The sequence below is a fragment of the Pygocentrus nattereri genome, chromosome 20, assembly GCF_015220715.1.
Source record: "Pygocentrus nattereri isolate fPygNat1 chromosome 20, fPygNat1.pri, whole genome shotgun sequence".
Taxonomy (NCBI): domain Eukaryota; kingdom Metazoa; phylum Chordata; class Actinopteri; order Characiformes; family Serrasalmidae; genus Pygocentrus; species Pygocentrus nattereri.
The window spans coordinates 36,317,503-36,334,708 of NC_051230.1; the positions used below are offsets into that span (position 1 = coordinate 36,317,503).

A 17,206-nucleotide genomic window follows, 5' to 3' on the forward strand; every position below is an offset into this window, starting at 1 on the left:
CTACCTGTACACCGTGAGCCTTTGTTGCACCTCTGGAGTCTCAGTGTCAGCACCAGCTTGTAGCAGGATGCTACTATACTTTTAGACATGCAGTATACATTGAGGAAAGAGCTGACTCTGGGTCAGCGTTAGCGCCTTGCTCTGGGCTGCTGGGTGATTTAGGTGCTCTCTTCACACTTCTGCATTATCAAAGCAATGAGAGATGACTGACTTCCTCTAGAGAAGAGCCTCGAGCTGAATTTGGCTCTGCAGACTCTCAGCGCAGTGCAGCTCGAGTGAGGTCGCTGGACCACAGCTTCCAGATTCAGGTAATGTTCCAGTGGGACATGTCTGGTGTCTGTTTGGCACTTTAGCTGTGAAGCTAGTGTAGCTAACAATAATAAAGCTGGTAGCCACCTATTAGCGCTGTGCAAATCATATCATGTTTGCTTCTGTCCTCGTTGAGCTTCTGTCCTCCTTGAGTTACAGTCTGACCCACTGTTATCTGCTAACATGGACAAATTCAGGCTTCATGATGGCTGCTAGTGTGTTTTTAGCTGTGCTAGTGTACTGGAGTCCATGTTTATAGGTAACAGTGGGTCATACGGTGTCAGAAACCACAGAATCAGGTCTCTTCGAGAAACTGAAAACCACACGCTTTGTGGCGAGAGAAGATTTAGACATACAGATAGCACCGTGCTAACCTGGTGACTGAAGCTACCATTAACTACTACATTAGACTGTGTTAGTCCTGGAGTCCTATTGGAAATGCTGCAGACTTTAACTTGCACTGGAAAAACCCGGTAATTCATGTGGAAGTGGAAGCTTCTTAACCTCTGAAACTCAAGGGTTTGGATGTGGGTCAATAATTCAGTTCAGTTCCTCACTCCCAAGTCCGTTCTACAGTTTCTCATTAGACTGAATGAAAAACCGACTCTAAATGTAGGTATTGTGATATAAACCGAGTCTGTTCTACAGTTTCTCATTAGGGTGAATGAATAACCAGCTCTAAATGTAGGTATTGTGATATAAACCGAGTCCGTTCTACAGTTTCTCATTAGGCTGAATGAATAACCGACTCTAAATGTAGGTATTGTGATATAAACCGAGTCTGTTCTACAGTTTCTCGTTAGGCTGAATGAATAACCGACTCTAAATGTAGGTATTGTGATATAAACCGAGTCTGTTCTACAGTTTCTCATTAGGCTGAATGAATAACCGACTCTAAATGTAGGTATTGTGATATAAACCGAGTCTGTTCTACAGTTTCTCGTTAGGCTGAATGAATAACCGACTCTAAATGTAGGTATTGTGATATAAACCGAGTCTGTTCTACAGTTTCTCGTTAGGCTGAATGAATAACCGACTCTAAATGTAGGTATTGTGATATAAACCGAGTCTGTTCTACAGTTTCTCGTTAGGCTGAATGAATAACCGACTCTAAATGTAGGTATTGTGATATAAACCGAGTCTGTTCTACAGTTTCTCGTTAGGCTGAATGAATAACCGACTCTAAATGTAGGTATTGTGATATAAACCGAGTCCGTTCTACAGTTTCTCATTAGACTGAATGAATAACCGACTCTAAATGTAGGTATTGTGATATAAACCGAGTCCGTTCTACAGTTTCTCATTAGACTGAATGAATAACCGACTCTAATTGTAGGTATTGTGATATAAACCGAGTCTGTTCTACAGTTTCTCATTAGACTGAATGAATAACCGACTCTAAATGTAGGTATTGTGATATAAACCGAGTCCGTTCTACAGTTTCTCGTTAGACTGAATGAATAACCGACTCTAAATGTAGGTATTGTGATATAAACCGAGTCCGTTCTACAGTTTCTCATTAGACTGAATGAATAACCGACTCTAAATGTAGGTATTGTGATATAAACCGAGTCCGTTCTACAGTTTCTCATTAGACTGAATGAATAACCGACTCTAAATGTAGGTATTGTGATATAAACCGAGTCCGTTCTACAGTTTCTCATTAGACTGAATGAATAACCGGCTCTAAATGTAGGTATTGTGATATAAACCGAGTCCGTTCTACAGTTTCTCATTAGACTGAATGAATAACCGGCTCTAAATGTAGGTATTGTGATATAAACCGAGTCCGTTCTACAGTTTCTCATTAGACTGAATGAATAACCGGCTCTAAATGTAGGTATTGTGATATAAACCGAGTCCGTTCTACAGTTTCTCATTAGGCTGAATGAATAACCGACTCTAAATGTAGGTATTGTGATATAAACCGAGTCCGTTCTACAGTTTCTCATTAGGCTGAATGAATAACCGGCTCTAAATGTAGGTATTGTGATATAAACCGAGTCCGTTCTACAGTTTCTCATTAGACTGAATGAATAACCGGCTCTAAATGTAGGTATTGTGATATAAACCGAGTCTGTTCTACAGTTTCTCATAAGGCTGAATCAGTTTTCTACCTGGACTCTTTAGCTGTTTGCTGAATCCTCTAACATTAAAGCAAAGGCATGTGGTCTTGACCCCCACCCCAGTGTCTTCCTTTGTATATGATCATCTGCTCATTTCCTGTGATGCCTCACACAGCTTTTCTTGCCTGCCTGCATTTCCTCTGCATGTCTGATAAGAGGGCCAGCAAGGCCAGTGTTGGAGTGCAAACTTCAAAACAGTAATCGATCACAGATTACTAATCACTGATCTCTACAGTATGGATTACTGTACTTACACTACCCTTCACTTTACTTCTGAGTAAATGGTGCTACCATGTGAGATATCGTAGCATCTGCCTAGCAACACCTTAGCAACCATCTAGCAGCCATCAAGGATTCCATAGCAACACAGTAGAACCCACCTAGGAGCACCTGAGCAACTCCCTGTGATACCATAGCAACTGCCTAGCAACCACCACAGATACCATAGAAATTAGTTAGCAAGATCCTAGCAACCACCTGTCAACACCATAGAAAATGAAGGGCGGAAATGTATGGACAGTGCACTAACAACATCCCAGCATCCATAGTAACGGACTGGCAGCATCCTAGCAACCACCAAGGACACCATGGCAACTGCCTAGCAACACCTTAGCAACCATCTCTGGGTCCATTGCAACCCCCTAGCAACCGTTAGAGATTCCATAGCAATCAGTGTTCTGTGTTTCTGCTCTTGGCTGTACTGAGTTTGTGACTCTACCGCGTGTTTATCTTCAGTTTATGAATTTATTTTGTGTTTACAGCACTAACACTCACACTAACGTTATGGTTCAGAACGTGTTCTGTGTGTTCTGCTGTATTATTGTTATGTTGTATTATAATTTTGTGCAGGGTTGGTGTCGAGCCCTGTGTTCAGAGATGTGTGCTCAGGCTTTTTTCACACCTAAAGCAGTGACATGCCTCTAAATGTGTAAATACTTACACATGTGGTTTCAGTCAGCAGTTAAAAATACTCGCCGGCCTCTCCCAAAGGCACCCTCAGACCAACTGCCAGAGCACATTATCAGTGTTTTGTTGTGGCGTTTGAGCGCTCATTGAGAAAACTGAACGTTGGAGTATTTCAGAACTAATTCCTATCTCCATTATTGTGCCAAAATGTGGAAAACAAAAAATAACGAGAAGACCTGCTCTGCGAATAGGACTAAGTGTAATTTGTGTTTATTTTTAGTTGATTTCATTCATTTTGCTTCTCATCTTTGTTGATATTTTGGATTGTGCGATGTGTCTTATGCTGCTTTCGCACCTCAACTGAGTACCTAAATCATGGTGTTTTATAGATCCTCATAATCCCAGAATTAGCCAAGCCCCTTACTCCTGCATGTGTGTGTGTTTCCGGCTCTGCAGGGCTCGCACAGTAACTTCCACGGTCTGAAGTCTCGGTTTAACGGTCCCGCTGACACATCCGCACCCCCTCTGCGGAATAAACCTGGCTTTGGAGCCCTCAGCCATCCTCAGGTGGAGCAAAGACCCTTCCCCCACCACCAACCCCCTGACATACCCACTCCCCCGAACTCCAGCCTCAACCTCAAACCCAAACCACCCCCCAATAAGCCCAGCATCAACACTGCCTCCATGGATACGAGGTTTAAACCACCTGTCCCACCAGGGAAGTTTCCTGGTTCCACTTCATCACCCAGCAAACCAGCTAATTCCATCTCTGCCTTGAAGGAGGCGCTAGAGAAAGGTGGGCAGGACAGTGGGTCACGACCTTCCCCCTCTACCACCCCCAAACTGGCACAATTTACCGGGGCTCGGAACCTGACACCTGAGGGAGAAAAAACACCTAAATTCCCTGGTGCACGGATCACACCAGCTGATGGAGACAAAACACCGAAATTCCCTGGTGCACGGATCACACCAGCTGATGGAGACAAAACACCGAAATTCCCTGGTGCACGGATCACACCAGCTGATGGAGACAAAACACCGAAATTCCCTGGTGCACGGATCACACCAGCTGATGGAGACAAAACACCGAAATTCCCTGGTGCACGGATCACACCAGCTGATGGAGACAAAACACCGAAATTCCCTGGTGCACGGATCACACCAGCTGATGGAGACAAAACACCGAAATTCCCTGGTGCACGGATCACATCAGCTGATGGAGACAAAACACAGAAATTCCCTGGTGCACGGATCACATCAGCTGATGGAGACAAAACACCGAAAATCCCTGGTGCACGGATCACATCAGCTGACGGAGACAAAACACCAAAATTCCCTGGTGCACGGATTACGCCGGCTGATGGAGAAAATACACCAAAATTCCCTGGTTCACGGATCACGCCTCCCGACGGAGAAAAATTCCCCGCTGCGGCAAAATTCCCTGGTGCACGGATCACGCCTACCGATGGAGAAAAATTCCCTGCTGCGCCAAAATTCCCTGGTGCACGGATTACGCCAACTGATGGACAGAATACACCAAAATTCCCTGGTGCACGGATTACACCATCGGATGGAGACAAAATATCAAAATTCCCTGCTGCACGGACGCCATCAGCTGCTGAGGAAAAACAACCGAAATTCCCTGCCGCATCTGGTCCAAAACCTCCGTCTCCCTGGATGAAGCCGTCTCCGGTTAAACAGAGCGAACCAGAGCCACAGAACGAACCTTCCAGCCAAAGCCCCACCAACAATAACACAGGCTCCACCCCCAACAATGCAGGGCTCGTTCACATGCAGAAGAAGCTGTTCCTGGGCAGGCAGAACGATTCAGACTCACCTAAAGAAGTCTCCACCCCCAGTGTCATAGGCGCTCCTCGTAGTTCCGTAAGTTCCATCCATGATGTGGATGCCCAGCCAAAGAAGAAGCCTTTGCCGAGCAAGGTGTCTTTGGGAATTTGTCCGGCAAAGCCCAGGAGGCCACCTCTTGTGGACCTGCAGCAGTTCAAGAACCATGGTGAGGTCATCTCTTATTGATACAGCGGGAGATTACTGGAGTTACACAACATAGTCCTGACCCTTACTCAAACCTTAAATCATAAACCCATAGACCTAGTTCTCACCCTTACTCAAACCTTAAATCATAAACCCATAGACCTAGTCCTGACCCTTACTCAAACCTTAAATCATAAACCCATAGACCTAGTTCTCACCCTTACTCAAACCTTAAATCATAAACCCATAGACCTAGTCCTGACCCTTACTCAAACCTTAAATCATAAACCCATAGACCTAGTCCTGACCCTTGCTCAGACCTTAAATCATAAACCCATAGACCTAGTTCTCACCCTTACTCAAACCTTAAATCATAAACCCATAGACCTAGTCCTGACCCTTACTCAAACCTTAAATCATAAACCCATAGACCTAGTCCTGACCCTTGCTCAGACCTTAAATCATAAACCCATAGACCTAGTCCTGACCCTTACTCAAACCTTAAATCATAAACCCATAGACCTAGTCCTGACCCTTACTCAAACCTTAAATCATAAACCCATAGATCTAGTCCTGACCCTTACTCAAACCTTAAATCATAAACCCATAGACCTAGTCCTGACCCTTGCTCAAACCTTAAATCATAAACCCATAGACCTAGTCCTGACCCTTACTCAAACCTTAAATCATAAATCCATAGACCTAGTCCTGACCTTTGCTCAAACCTTAAATCATAAACCCATAGATCTAGTCCTGACCCTTACTCAAACCTTAAATCATAAACCCATAGACCTAGTCCTGACCCTTACTCAAACCTTAAATCATAAACCCATAGACCTAGTCCTCACCCTTTCTCAAACCTTAAATCATAAACCAATTAATCTAGTCCTGACCCTTACTCTAACCTTAAATCATAAACCCATGAACCTAGTCCTCACCATTACTCAAACCTTAAATCCTAAACCCATAGACCTAGACCTGACCCTTACTCAAACCATAAATCCTAAACCCATAGACCTAATCCTGACCCTTACTCAAACCTTAAATCCTAAACCCTTAGACCTAGTCCTGACCCTTACTCAAACCTTAAATCATAAACCCATAGACCTAGTCCTGACCCTTACTCAAACCTTAAATCATAAACCCATAGACCTAGTCCTGACCCTTGCTCAGACCTTAAATCATAAACCCATAGACCTAGTCCTGACCCTTACTCAAACCTTAAATCATAAACCCATAGACCTAGTCCTGACCCTTACTCAGACCTTAAATCATAAACCCATAGATCTAGTCCTGACCCTTACTTAAACCTTAAATCATAAACCCATAGACCTAGTCCTGACCCTTGCTCAAACCTTAAATCATAAACCCATAGACCTAGTCCTGACCCTTACTCAAACCTTAAATCATAAACCCAGGAACCTAGTCCTCACCCTTGCTCAAACCTTAAATCATAAACCCATAGACCTAGTCCTGAACCTTACTCAAACCTTAAATCATAAACCCATGAACCTAGTCCTCACCCTTGCTCAAACCTTAAATCATAAACCCATAGACCTAGTCCTGAACCTTACTCAAACCTTAAATCATAAACCCATGAACCTAGTCCTCACCCTTGCTCCAACCTTAAATCATAAACCCATAGACCTAGTCCTGAACCTTACTCAAACCTTAAATCATAAACCCATGAACCTAGTCCTCACCCTTGCTGAAACCCTAGCTCTAGGTCAGGCTCTTAATAAACACCTAAATGTAGTCTTGACCCTGACTACCTACCTAAACCTAGTTATACTCCTAATTGGCTCAAATTTATCCTGACCCTTAATTGATCTTAAACCTTATTGATCCTTAAATCTTATCATGACTATTAATTGACTCTTAAACTTACCACTATCCTAAACCTAATTCTAAACCCCTAGTACTATCCTAAACCCAATTCTAAACCCCAAACACTATCCTAAACCCAATTCCAAACCCATAGAAAAACCCTAAACCCAGTTGTAAACCCTTAAAAATATTCTAAATCCATTTATAAATGCTTTAACACTCTTGAACCTGACTCACCCAAATATCCTAAACCCAATCCCTAAGCCCCAAAATATACCCAAAACTCCTCCCTAAACCCTTGAAACACTACTGAACCCAAACTTAAACCCCTTAATCTACCCTAAAGCATCTCTAAACCCAACCTAAAACCCCTTAATCTACCCTCAACCATCTTTCAACCAAACCCTAATCTGCTAAATCTACCCTAAAACCTTGAAACACTCTTAAATCTGATCCTAAACTCCTACGTCTACCGTAAACCCTTAAATTCAACCCTAAACCCCTAAATCTACCCTGAACCATCTCTAAACCAGCGCTAACCCCTAAATCTGTCTTAAACCCATCCTTCTACCCACACAGTAGTGTTTACTGAGTGAATGAGGTCCCTGCTGAGGCTGGTGTTCTGTTTGTACGGTTCCTCAGGTTCCGTCAGCTCCGGTGGTGATGAGTTCCCTCCACCTCCTCCACCGGACCCTCCAGCAGTCCCACCACCAGTCCCACCACTTCCACTGTGAGTGACTCCTGTAGGAGATAAAGCTCTGCCCCTGTTTCGCTGCTATTAATCTGAAACTTCAGCCAGCGGTCGAAATGTCACAGCAGCCCCGTCGCGCTGGGGGTCTCAGGTCTGCTTGCTCGGTTTCATCACCGGAGCTCTGAGGCCTCAGGCAGGAGAACGTAGCCGCGGCGCCATTTAAGGTGGACTGGAACGTTTGGATTAGAAGGCAGCTTCACTAGCACGTTTGTGGCGAGGGTGTGGTGGTTCAGGCCTGTAGTTAGCACCATGCTAATTGGTGGGATATAAGCTTATGTTACTTTTTAGCTTCCTGTTAGCTTATTAGCCTCTTAGCTCCAGTGCTAAAAGTAAAATAGCAGACTTCAGCCTCTGATCGACCACATTTGTTTGGGGTTGATTTTTCACTGAAGTGTCGCTTTAATGCAGCGCTCAGCGTCTCAGTGAAGCAGCAGAGCCGAGTGCAGCGCAGGGACGTAACGGGATGGACGCTAAAGGCGGCTTAGCGCTGCGGTCAGTTTTACAGGCTTGAATTAGCTCAGTTGATAGATAGTGGTGTTGAGGAAGAGGAAGTGCACACGCTGTATTGGGGGGGGGGGGGGGTGTTATGTTTAGAGAAGTGTATTGGTGACATCGAAACAATATACACAGTTGTGTAAAAGTTTGCACACCCCTGGCCATATTCTGTAATTTGTCATTTAGACGCCCTAATAAGTCTAATAAGTGCATATTAGCAGTTCCCTGGTAATAAATAAACCAGGGTGCCCTAAATGTAACTAAAGCCCAGCAGTGAGGAGCTGAACTTTCCCCTCCTCTGCTGCCCCTGCAGACGGGCAGGGTCGCCTACAGAGCGGCGCTAGCAGCTGTTAATGAAGTGATGCTCTTTTATTAGAGGGTCTCATTTCAGAGGAAGATCTCAACCACTGCCCTGTAGCTCAGTAACAAGGGGGGACACTCGAGAACAAGGGGTAGGGGTAAAAAGCAGAAATGAGACTGGGCCTTAGTGTCACTTTCCTAACTTTATTATTCTGCACTAGCAATTTTAGGAACCCCATAAGAATAGTAGATCTGCCCCGTTGCTCGACACTTAGCACGGTGTTCCTTTCATCAAATGCTGCTCCTTCATCAGTACTCGGGCTGATCTAGACGCAGGCGAGGGTTCCTCCCGATGACCCTTCCATGCAGATCATGCTTGTGCTGCGCAGTAGAACAGTGCTCCACCCCTCCTGTATCAGCTGGACCCTCCTGCAGGGCTTTGCTGTCATGTGGGGGTTTTGCTTTGCACTTCTGACCAGCCTACGCGCAGGTCTATCTTAATCCTTCAGAACCGGCTTCAACTTCACAGTTCCCCTTAACTGCCATTTCTGAAGGACGTTTCGGTCAGTGGAAGCACCTTGTAGCTGCTTTGTAGCCGTCAGTTAGCCTCATGTTTTTATCCTCAGTGTTGGCACAAGGTGAGAATTTATATCAGCTGACCATCGCTGACCAGCCTAGCCAGTGGATTAAGTTAATGAGTGGATTAAGTTCTCAATAGTTCATAAATCTGCAGCTGTGACTGTCAGTTGGTTATTTTATTTAAATGTAGTTATTATTTAGACACACAATTCAGTTTGGACGTTTTTCTGCATCTTACCCTGAAAACTGTGTGTGTTTGTGTACAGGAGGGTGGTGGAGGAGGAGAGTTATGATGACGTTGGAATGATGAAACCATCTCAGTCCAAACCAGGTGTCCGTCTGTCCGCTGCAGTGTTCCTCAGCCCTGGTCCTGGAAGCCCGCCGGCCTGCGTGTTGCAGTGTTTTACCTGCTGATGTCGCGCCTGATCCAGCGTTACTGAGTTAAAGTGGCTAGAAAAGCACTGCAGGGCTGTGGGCCTCCAGGACCACAGTGGTCTACAGCGCATGCACTGATAAACACTGCACACTCCCAGGAGAAATCCAGGGTTCTTCATCCGGATCTCCATCTGCTGGATCTGTAGAGTAGCTCCACAGACAGGAACTCCAACACATTTCCCTGAACTTAGGAAAGAGCAGGAAACCACCCCACTCTGACCTCAGTATAATAGACGTCAGTCGGCAGATGCTGAGTTCTGTCATGTTTGTGTCCAGCACGTATAGCTGTAGAACGCATTAAAGGGCACATATTACGGAAAAAATCATTTTCCTCGCTTTGTTTCCAAACAAAAGGTTTGATCTAATGTGTAATCATTGTTTACATTTCAAAACGAACCATTCAAATATGAAAACTGAACTGCAGAACAGCCCATTTTGAATGTTTTGCTTTTGTGATGTCACAAAACCAAACACATTTGCATATGTTGACTTTGTGGGTTAGCCCCGCCCCTAATGTCAAAGCGCAGTACAGACACAGCAGATGGAGAACGGGTTGAAAAATGTTGCAGGCTTGCCGATATTAAAGAGCCGATATCACGGAAAACTGAATTTTTCTCACTTTTCTGAAATCCGAGGGTGAGACGACTTTTGTAAACATAAATATGTAACGTGAGGAAAATGGTCAAGTGGAAATAAATTCTGGCTGTTTTTCGTGCTTTAAAACTGCACTGATGGTTTGATGAATAAAACTACGAGGATGGAACAGGATATGGGCTCTTTACGCCTCTGTTGTGGACTCTGTAGTGGTGATTTTAGATGAATGTGTTTCTAATGTCGCTCTGCTTTCCGTTTTAGGCCAAATCAGTGAGGAGGCTGAGGTAAATCTGCTTCTACTGAGTGTAAACAGAGTAACGCAGATTCAAACTGGAATAAGATCCTAATTCCCGTCTTTCTGTGTCCTTAAGGATGAGGATGATGAGGATTCGGAGACTTATGAGGACATTGAGGACAGATGGTGAGAGGACCTGCTGCAGCCCCGCCCACTCAGCCTACAGCAGTTCAGCCCTGCCCATTCAGCCTACAGCAGTTTAGCCCCACCCACTCAGCCTACAGCAGTTTAGCCCCCCCCACTCAGCCTACAGCAGTTCAGCCCTGCCCATTCAGCCTACAGCAGTTTAGCCCCACCCACTCAGCCTACAGCAGTTTAGCCCCACCCACTCAGCCTACAGCAGTTTAGCCACACCCATTCAGCCTACAGCAGTTTAGCCCCACCCACTCAGCCTACAGCAGTTTAGCCCCACCCATTCAGCCTACAACAGCTTAGTCCCACCCATTCAGCTAAAGCAGTTTAGCCACACCCATTCAGCCTATAGCAGTTTGGCCCCACCCACTTAGCCTACAGCAGTTTAGCCCCACCCATACAGCCTACAGCAGTTTAGCCCCACCCACTCAGCCTACAGCAGGTTAGCCCTGTCCATTAATCTTACAGCAGTTTAGCCCCACCCACTCAGCCTACAGCAGGTTAGCCCTGTCCATTAATCTTACAGCAGTTTAGCCCCGCCCGTTCAGCCGTTTTCTTTCCTTTTCCTTTCCAAATCAAACAGGCTGGATGCAGAAAATGAGAAACCAGGTGAAACCAAAGACTCAGACAAGCCAAAGACAGATAAGGAGTTAAAGAAGCAGCAGAAGAAGATGAAGAAGGAGGAGAAGGAGAAGGCCGAGCGGGAGAGGAAGGAGAAGAAGGAGATGGAGAAGAGAGAGCAGGAGGCCAGGAAGAAGTTTAAGGTGGGAGTGGTGATTTTAGTCCAGCTGTCAAAACGATCGTTTATTAAAGGAGAATCGGTGGAGTTTTATTCTTTAGCTGCTCGAAACTGCAGTTACGGTTATATAGTGAGTTATATAATACAAAGCGTCCTGAGACCCCCACCCGGCCCCCCGACTGAGCCACGCTTCACTGCTGAGTTGAAGAGCCTCTCGTAACTGTTACGCTGCATGGAAATCACATTGCAGGCAGCTTGCGCTGCAGCTAGTTGCGTGTGAGTGTCACAGCCGGTGCTGCGGTTCTCAGAACAGGTTCTAGTCCTACAGCAGTTGTGTTGGCATGTTAATGCTAATTAATACCAGCCTGCGTGTGTGAACAGCTGAAGGGTCCGGTGGTGGTCCAGCTGAGGGGCACGGCCAAAGCGGACTGTAAAGGCAGTAAAACTGACCTGGAGCTGGACAGAGGAGAGCCGCTGGAGATCATTCGCATGATCGGCAATCCTGACGGATGCTGGCTCGCCAGGGACAGCCAAGGATACTGTGAGTTACCGTGGAAACTGTGTGTGTGTGTGTGTGTGTGTGTGTGTATACACCAGGTGAACTAGCTCCTCCCACTCCTTGCACACTGTTCTCTGACAGGCTACACCCAGATTCATAAGCCCCACCCCTTCCCACCCACTTTACTCTGAAGCGATGCACTCAGACGTGTAAGCTCTGCCCCTTCCTGTCTACTGTGTTCTGATTGGCTGCAACATGAAGCACAAGGCTCCCCCATCCACTTTACTGTGGTAGGATGGCCCCAGTTGCGTAAGCCCCACCCCTTCCCGCCCACTTTACTTTGGGAAATGTTTCTAGATGCACGAGCTCTGCCCCTTCTCAGTCTCTTCAGTCTGATATGATACACCCAGATGTATAAGCACCGCCCCTTCCCACTTTATTCTGATAGGATGCAGCCAGTTGCATCAGCCACGCCCCTTCCCACCCACTTCATTCTGATGGGATGCACTCAGATACATAAACCCCAACCCTCCCTACTTTACTCTGGTGGGATGCACCCAGGTGTATAAGCCCCTCCCACCCACTTTAATCTGGTAGGATACACCCAGATGCACAAGCCCCGCCCATTCCCATTTACCGACGTATTAGAAGCCTGTAAGTATTCCTCAATCAAAACTCCCCAAATCTGTGTGTGTGTGTGTGTGTGTGTAGATGGCTACGTGAAGACTGATCTGGTGGCCCTTGAGGGTAACGATCAGCAGGCGATCACTCAGGACGTTTATGATGATGTAGGCGCTCCTGATCAGCCCAACAGGTGCGCACACTAAATCACTATAATCCATTTAACAGCTCTTTTAAAATATCCTGTCTGTCCCATTTAGGCTCCGCCCACAAATGAGTTCTTTGACTGTTCAGTCAGTTATTCATTCAGTCTAATGAGAAACGTGGAGATCCCCGCGGCTCCGGGTTAGGGTCGCGGGAATTTCACACCACAGGCTGCGGAAGAGCGCGTTTGTGGGCGGAGCCTGGCGAGGATTAGCAGGTGAGTTTATTGGCTGAGTAATCATTTCATTATCGTTGTCTCTCTCCTTTCAGTCCGACTCAAGGTAAGAGCAGTGCTGTTGTGTTTCTCTCAGACTTTGTGAATCTGTTGTCCGGCAGTCATCGGTCTCGTTAAAGGCCGTGTGTGGTTTGTGTGCTAGTGTTAGCTTCGCTTTCTGTGTGCTGGCGTTCCCAATACTAATGCTAAGCTAACAGCGATTTCCCGAGCTGAACTGGAGGACGGACACGTTAGATTAACTGTTGACGGAACCAGGAGTGACAGTGGGATAAACCAATCACACAACAGCACTCGAGTCCACACAGAGTGTGGAAACAGTGGGACAGGAACGTACACAGTAAGGGCACAGTAAGGGCAAAAATAACTGTTAAAAGTTCTAGAGGTTCCTTTAGCTAGCTTCAAACGTCTTCTCTACAGTAGCTGAGCTTCATGGTAAGGACTGCTACAGTCCCATAGGGGAGCTGTGAGAGATCAGCTTGTCCACGGTTCTAACAGAGGTTTGACATTAACGGTCATGTCATGTTTCACCATATATATTAGGGGCAGTCGTGGGCTGGAGGTCAGGGATCCAGCCTCGTGACCGGAAGGTCGCCGGTTTGATCCCCAGAGCCGACAGCACATGACTGAGGTGTCCTTGAGCAAGACACCTAACCCCCAACTGCTCGCCGGGTGCCGTGGATAGGGCTGCCCACCGCTCCGGGCAAGTGTGCTCACTGCCCCCTAGTGTGTGTGTGATTACCTTTTATATATATAGGGCGACAGCAGTAGGAGCATGAGAAGGAACTTCAGAGTGTAGCTGAGTTTAACTGAGTAACTGTAAAACTCTGTGTTGGTGGTTGTGAGTGAGCGGTCAGTGCAGTTGGTGGTCAGTGCAGTGAGCAGGAGGACTTTCATGCGGTCGTCTTGTAAAGATGGCGAAGTCTACACGGCTTGGTGGTGAAGACGTTGGACAGTAAGATAACTAAAGTGTCCACCTTCACTTGAAGTCCAGATAACCAAAGTGAGGCTCTTATTTTGGTCATATATCGTCCCCCGGCATCTGCACTGGCTGATAAACACGGTGTCAGTGCGTGTTTAAGTGGAGGAAAGTGTTACCTGAGTGTGTGACTGTCTGTGTGTGTCTCTGTGTGCGTGTGTGTGTCTGTGTGTGTGTCCGTGTGTGTGTATCTGTGTGAGAGTGTGTATCTGTGTGAGAGTGTGTGTCTGTGTGTGTGTGTCTGTGTCCGTGTGTGTGTGTCTGTGTCCGTGTGTGTGTATCTGTGTCTGTGTGAGAGTGTGTGTCTGTGTGTGTGTGTTTTGTTTGTGTATGTGTCTGTGCGTGTGAGTGTGTCAGTGTGTGTGTGTGAGTGTCTGTGTGTCTGCGTGTGTGTGAGTGTGTGTGTGTCTGTGTGTGTGTGTGTGTCTGTGTGTGAGTGTGTCTGTGTGTGTGTGTCACTGTGTGTGTGTGAGTGTCTGTGTGTCTGCGTGTGAGAGAGTGTGTGTGTCTGTGCGTATGAGAGAGTGTGTGTGTGTGTGAGTGTGTGTGTGTCTGTGTGTGTGTGTGTGTGTGTGTGTGTGTCTGTGTGTGTGTGTGTGTGTGTGTGTGTCTGTGTGTGTGTCTATGAGTGTGTGTGTGTTGAGCAGATGCGCTTCCTCTAATCTGCTGTCTCTCTCAGAGCCGGAGGACGATGATGATATCTACGACTGTGTGGATGACGGAGGTTCTGATTCTGGGTAAAACTTTTTGTTATTCAATCTGTGAAAATATAACAGTTATGATTAAAGAAGATGAACTGGTCCAGACGTAAACAGAGCCACTCACAGTGGTGGTGATGGGAACCAGACGTCCCCCTCTAAAAGCTCCTCACAGTGGTGGTGATGGGAACCAGACGTCTCCCTCTAAAAGCTCCTCACAGTGGTGGTGATGGGAACCAGACGTCCCCCTCTAAAAGCTCCTCACAGTGGAGGTGATAGGAACCAGACGTCCCCCTCTAAAAGCTCCTCACAGTGGTGGTGATAGGAACCAGGCGTCCCCCTCTAAAAGCTCCTCACAGTGGTGGTGATGGGAACCAGACGTCCCCCTCTAAAAGCTCCTCACAGTGGTGGTGATGGGAACCAGACGTCCCTCTAAAAGCTCCTCACAGTGGTGGTGATAGGAACCAGACGTCCCCCTCTAAAAGCTCCTCACAGTGGTGGTGATAGGAACCAGACGTCCCCCTCTAAAAGCTCCTCACAGTGGTGGTGATAGGAACCAGACGTCCCCCTCTAAAAGCTCCTCACAGTGGTGGTGATGGGAACCAGACGTCCCCCTCTAAAAGCTCCTCACAGTGGTGGTGATAGGAACCAGACGTCTCCCTCTAAAAGCTCCTCACAGTGGTGGTGATGGGAACCAGATGTCCCCCTCTAAAAGCTCCTCACAGTGGAGGTGATAGGAACCAGACGTCCCCCTCTAAAAGCTCCTCACAGTGGTGGTGATAGGAACCAGACGTCCCCCTCTAAAAGCTCCTCACAGTGGTGGTGATGGGAACCAGACGTCCCCCTCTAAAAGCTCCTCACAGTGGTGGTGATGGGAACCAGACGTCCCTCTAAAAGCTCCTCACAGTGGTGGTGATAGGAACCAGACGTCCCCCTCTAAAAGCTCCTCACAGTGGTGGTGATAGGAACCAGACGTCCCCCTCTAAAAGCTCCTCACAGTGGTGGTGATAGGAACCAGACGTCCCCCTCTAAAAGCTCCTCACAGTGGTGGTGATGGGAACCAGACGTCCCCCTCTAAAAGCTCCTCACAGTGGTGGTGATGGGAACCAGACGTCCCTCTAAAAGCTCCTACAGAAAGTTCCTACATGAACTGGTTCTGAATTCACTGCCTGATGACTGAGACGCTGTTTTATGAGAGTTTAGAGAAGGTTTTAGACCAAATGTGAGTCGCTAAGTTTCTCTGCGATCAACACATTTCACATTAAACCACTATGACTTTGTTTACATCTGATCAAATCAGAGGAATTCCCTTTTATCACAAGCCCTACGGTGATCACCAAAATGTGTCACTTCAGTTGCAGACCGGTGTGAAGTCACTGTTAGTGGCTGTTTAACGTTATTCACGACTGATATTACACAGACCCCCTCAGTCCTGTCTGATGAAGTAGGTCTTTAATCCTGATGTGTTTTCTCTGTGTTTACAGTTTCCCTCCTCCTCCCCCTCCCGCTGACGAAGGTCAGTCACTGTGTTTTCATATTTATTCATGTTTAATATCAGTTCAGCTCTAGCTCGTCCATCCTCACTGATCTCCTCTCATCTCTCTCGTCCGTTGATGAAGACACGTATGACGACGTCATCTCGACCAGTCTGCCCAGGTCAGTTCGTGTGTCACCTTGTAAGCACTCTGTGATCACGAGTACGGTAACAGTGAATCTCTGATTGGCCCTCGCTCTCGTTAAACCAGGACAGCGCAGTAATCGCCGGGGCTCGGCGTCGGATTCGGCTCATGTTTTACTGCTTTTGCGCTGTGTTGACGTGTTTGTGTTGATGTTGACTGTAATCATGCTGAGAGGGTCTTTCCTCCTGTCCTGTCTGCGGTCAGTCCTCCACAGGTCAAAACGGAAGAAATGGACGCAAAGAAAAAGAAGAAGTTTGAGAAGGAACTGAAAGAGTTTCGCAAGAAGTTTAAGGTGAGATACGAACTGATTACGGTCTGCTAGGATGAGGATGAGGATGGTGATGTCGGTGACTGTGATGATGAAGATTACAGAGATGATGAGGTTGATATTGGTGACTGATGATGATTACAGAGATGATGATATCGGTGAATGTGATGATGAAGATTACAGAGATGATGGTGATATCGGTGACTGTGATGATGAAGATTACAGAGATGATGATGTTGATATCGCTGACAGTGATGATGATGGTGATTACAGTAATGATGAAGATTATTGTGTTGATGGTGATGATCACAGTTGGAGGTGATATAATAAATGATATCGTGATTCTCAGCATGTACCACAATGTTTTTTGTCTGTCAGTGGTGATGTTGGTGATGGTGGTGATTATTAGTGAAGATTATGGTGCTGGTGTTTTTGATGATTGTGGTGATTGTACTGGTGATGACGGTGCTGTTTGTGGTGGCTGTTGTGATTATGTTGGTAATGGTTGTGATGATTGTGGTCATTATACTAGTAACAATCTTTGTT

General features: G+C 46.5%; 1 protein-coding gene across 1 annotated transcript in view; it reads left to right on the forward strand.

Moving 5' to 3' along the window:
* The first annotated feature begins 211 nt into the window (after positions 1–211).
* Positions 212–17,206, forward strand: part of LOC108413618 (FYN-binding protein 1) — a 22,029-nt gene continuing 5,034 nt past the window's right edge. The window contains exons 1-14 of the mRNA XM_037531971.1: positions 212–308; positions 3,798–5,355; positions 7,803–7,890; positions 9,552–9,616; positions 10,576–10,598; positions 10,686–10,735; positions 11,325–11,505; positions 11,862–12,021; positions 12,691–12,793; positions 13,075–13,085; positions 14,695–14,752; positions 16,198–16,229; positions 16,333–16,369; positions 16,597–16,684. Of these exons, the coding sequence (XP_037387868.1) occupies positions 4,026–5,355; positions 7,803–7,890; positions 9,552–9,616; positions 10,576–10,598; positions 10,686–10,735; positions 11,325–11,505; positions 11,862–12,021; positions 12,691–12,793; positions 13,075–13,085; positions 14,695–14,752; positions 16,198–16,229; positions 16,333–16,369; positions 16,597–16,684 (2,226 nt within the window). The 5' untranslated portion in view covers positions 212–308; positions 3,798–4,025. The remainder of the gene's footprint in view (positions 309–3,797; positions 5,356–7,802; positions 7,891–9,551; positions 9,617–10,575; positions 10,599–10,685; positions 10,736–11,324; positions 11,506–11,861; positions 12,022–12,690; positions 12,794–13,074; positions 13,086–14,694; positions 14,753–16,197; positions 16,230–16,332; positions 16,370–16,596; positions 16,685–17,206) is intronic.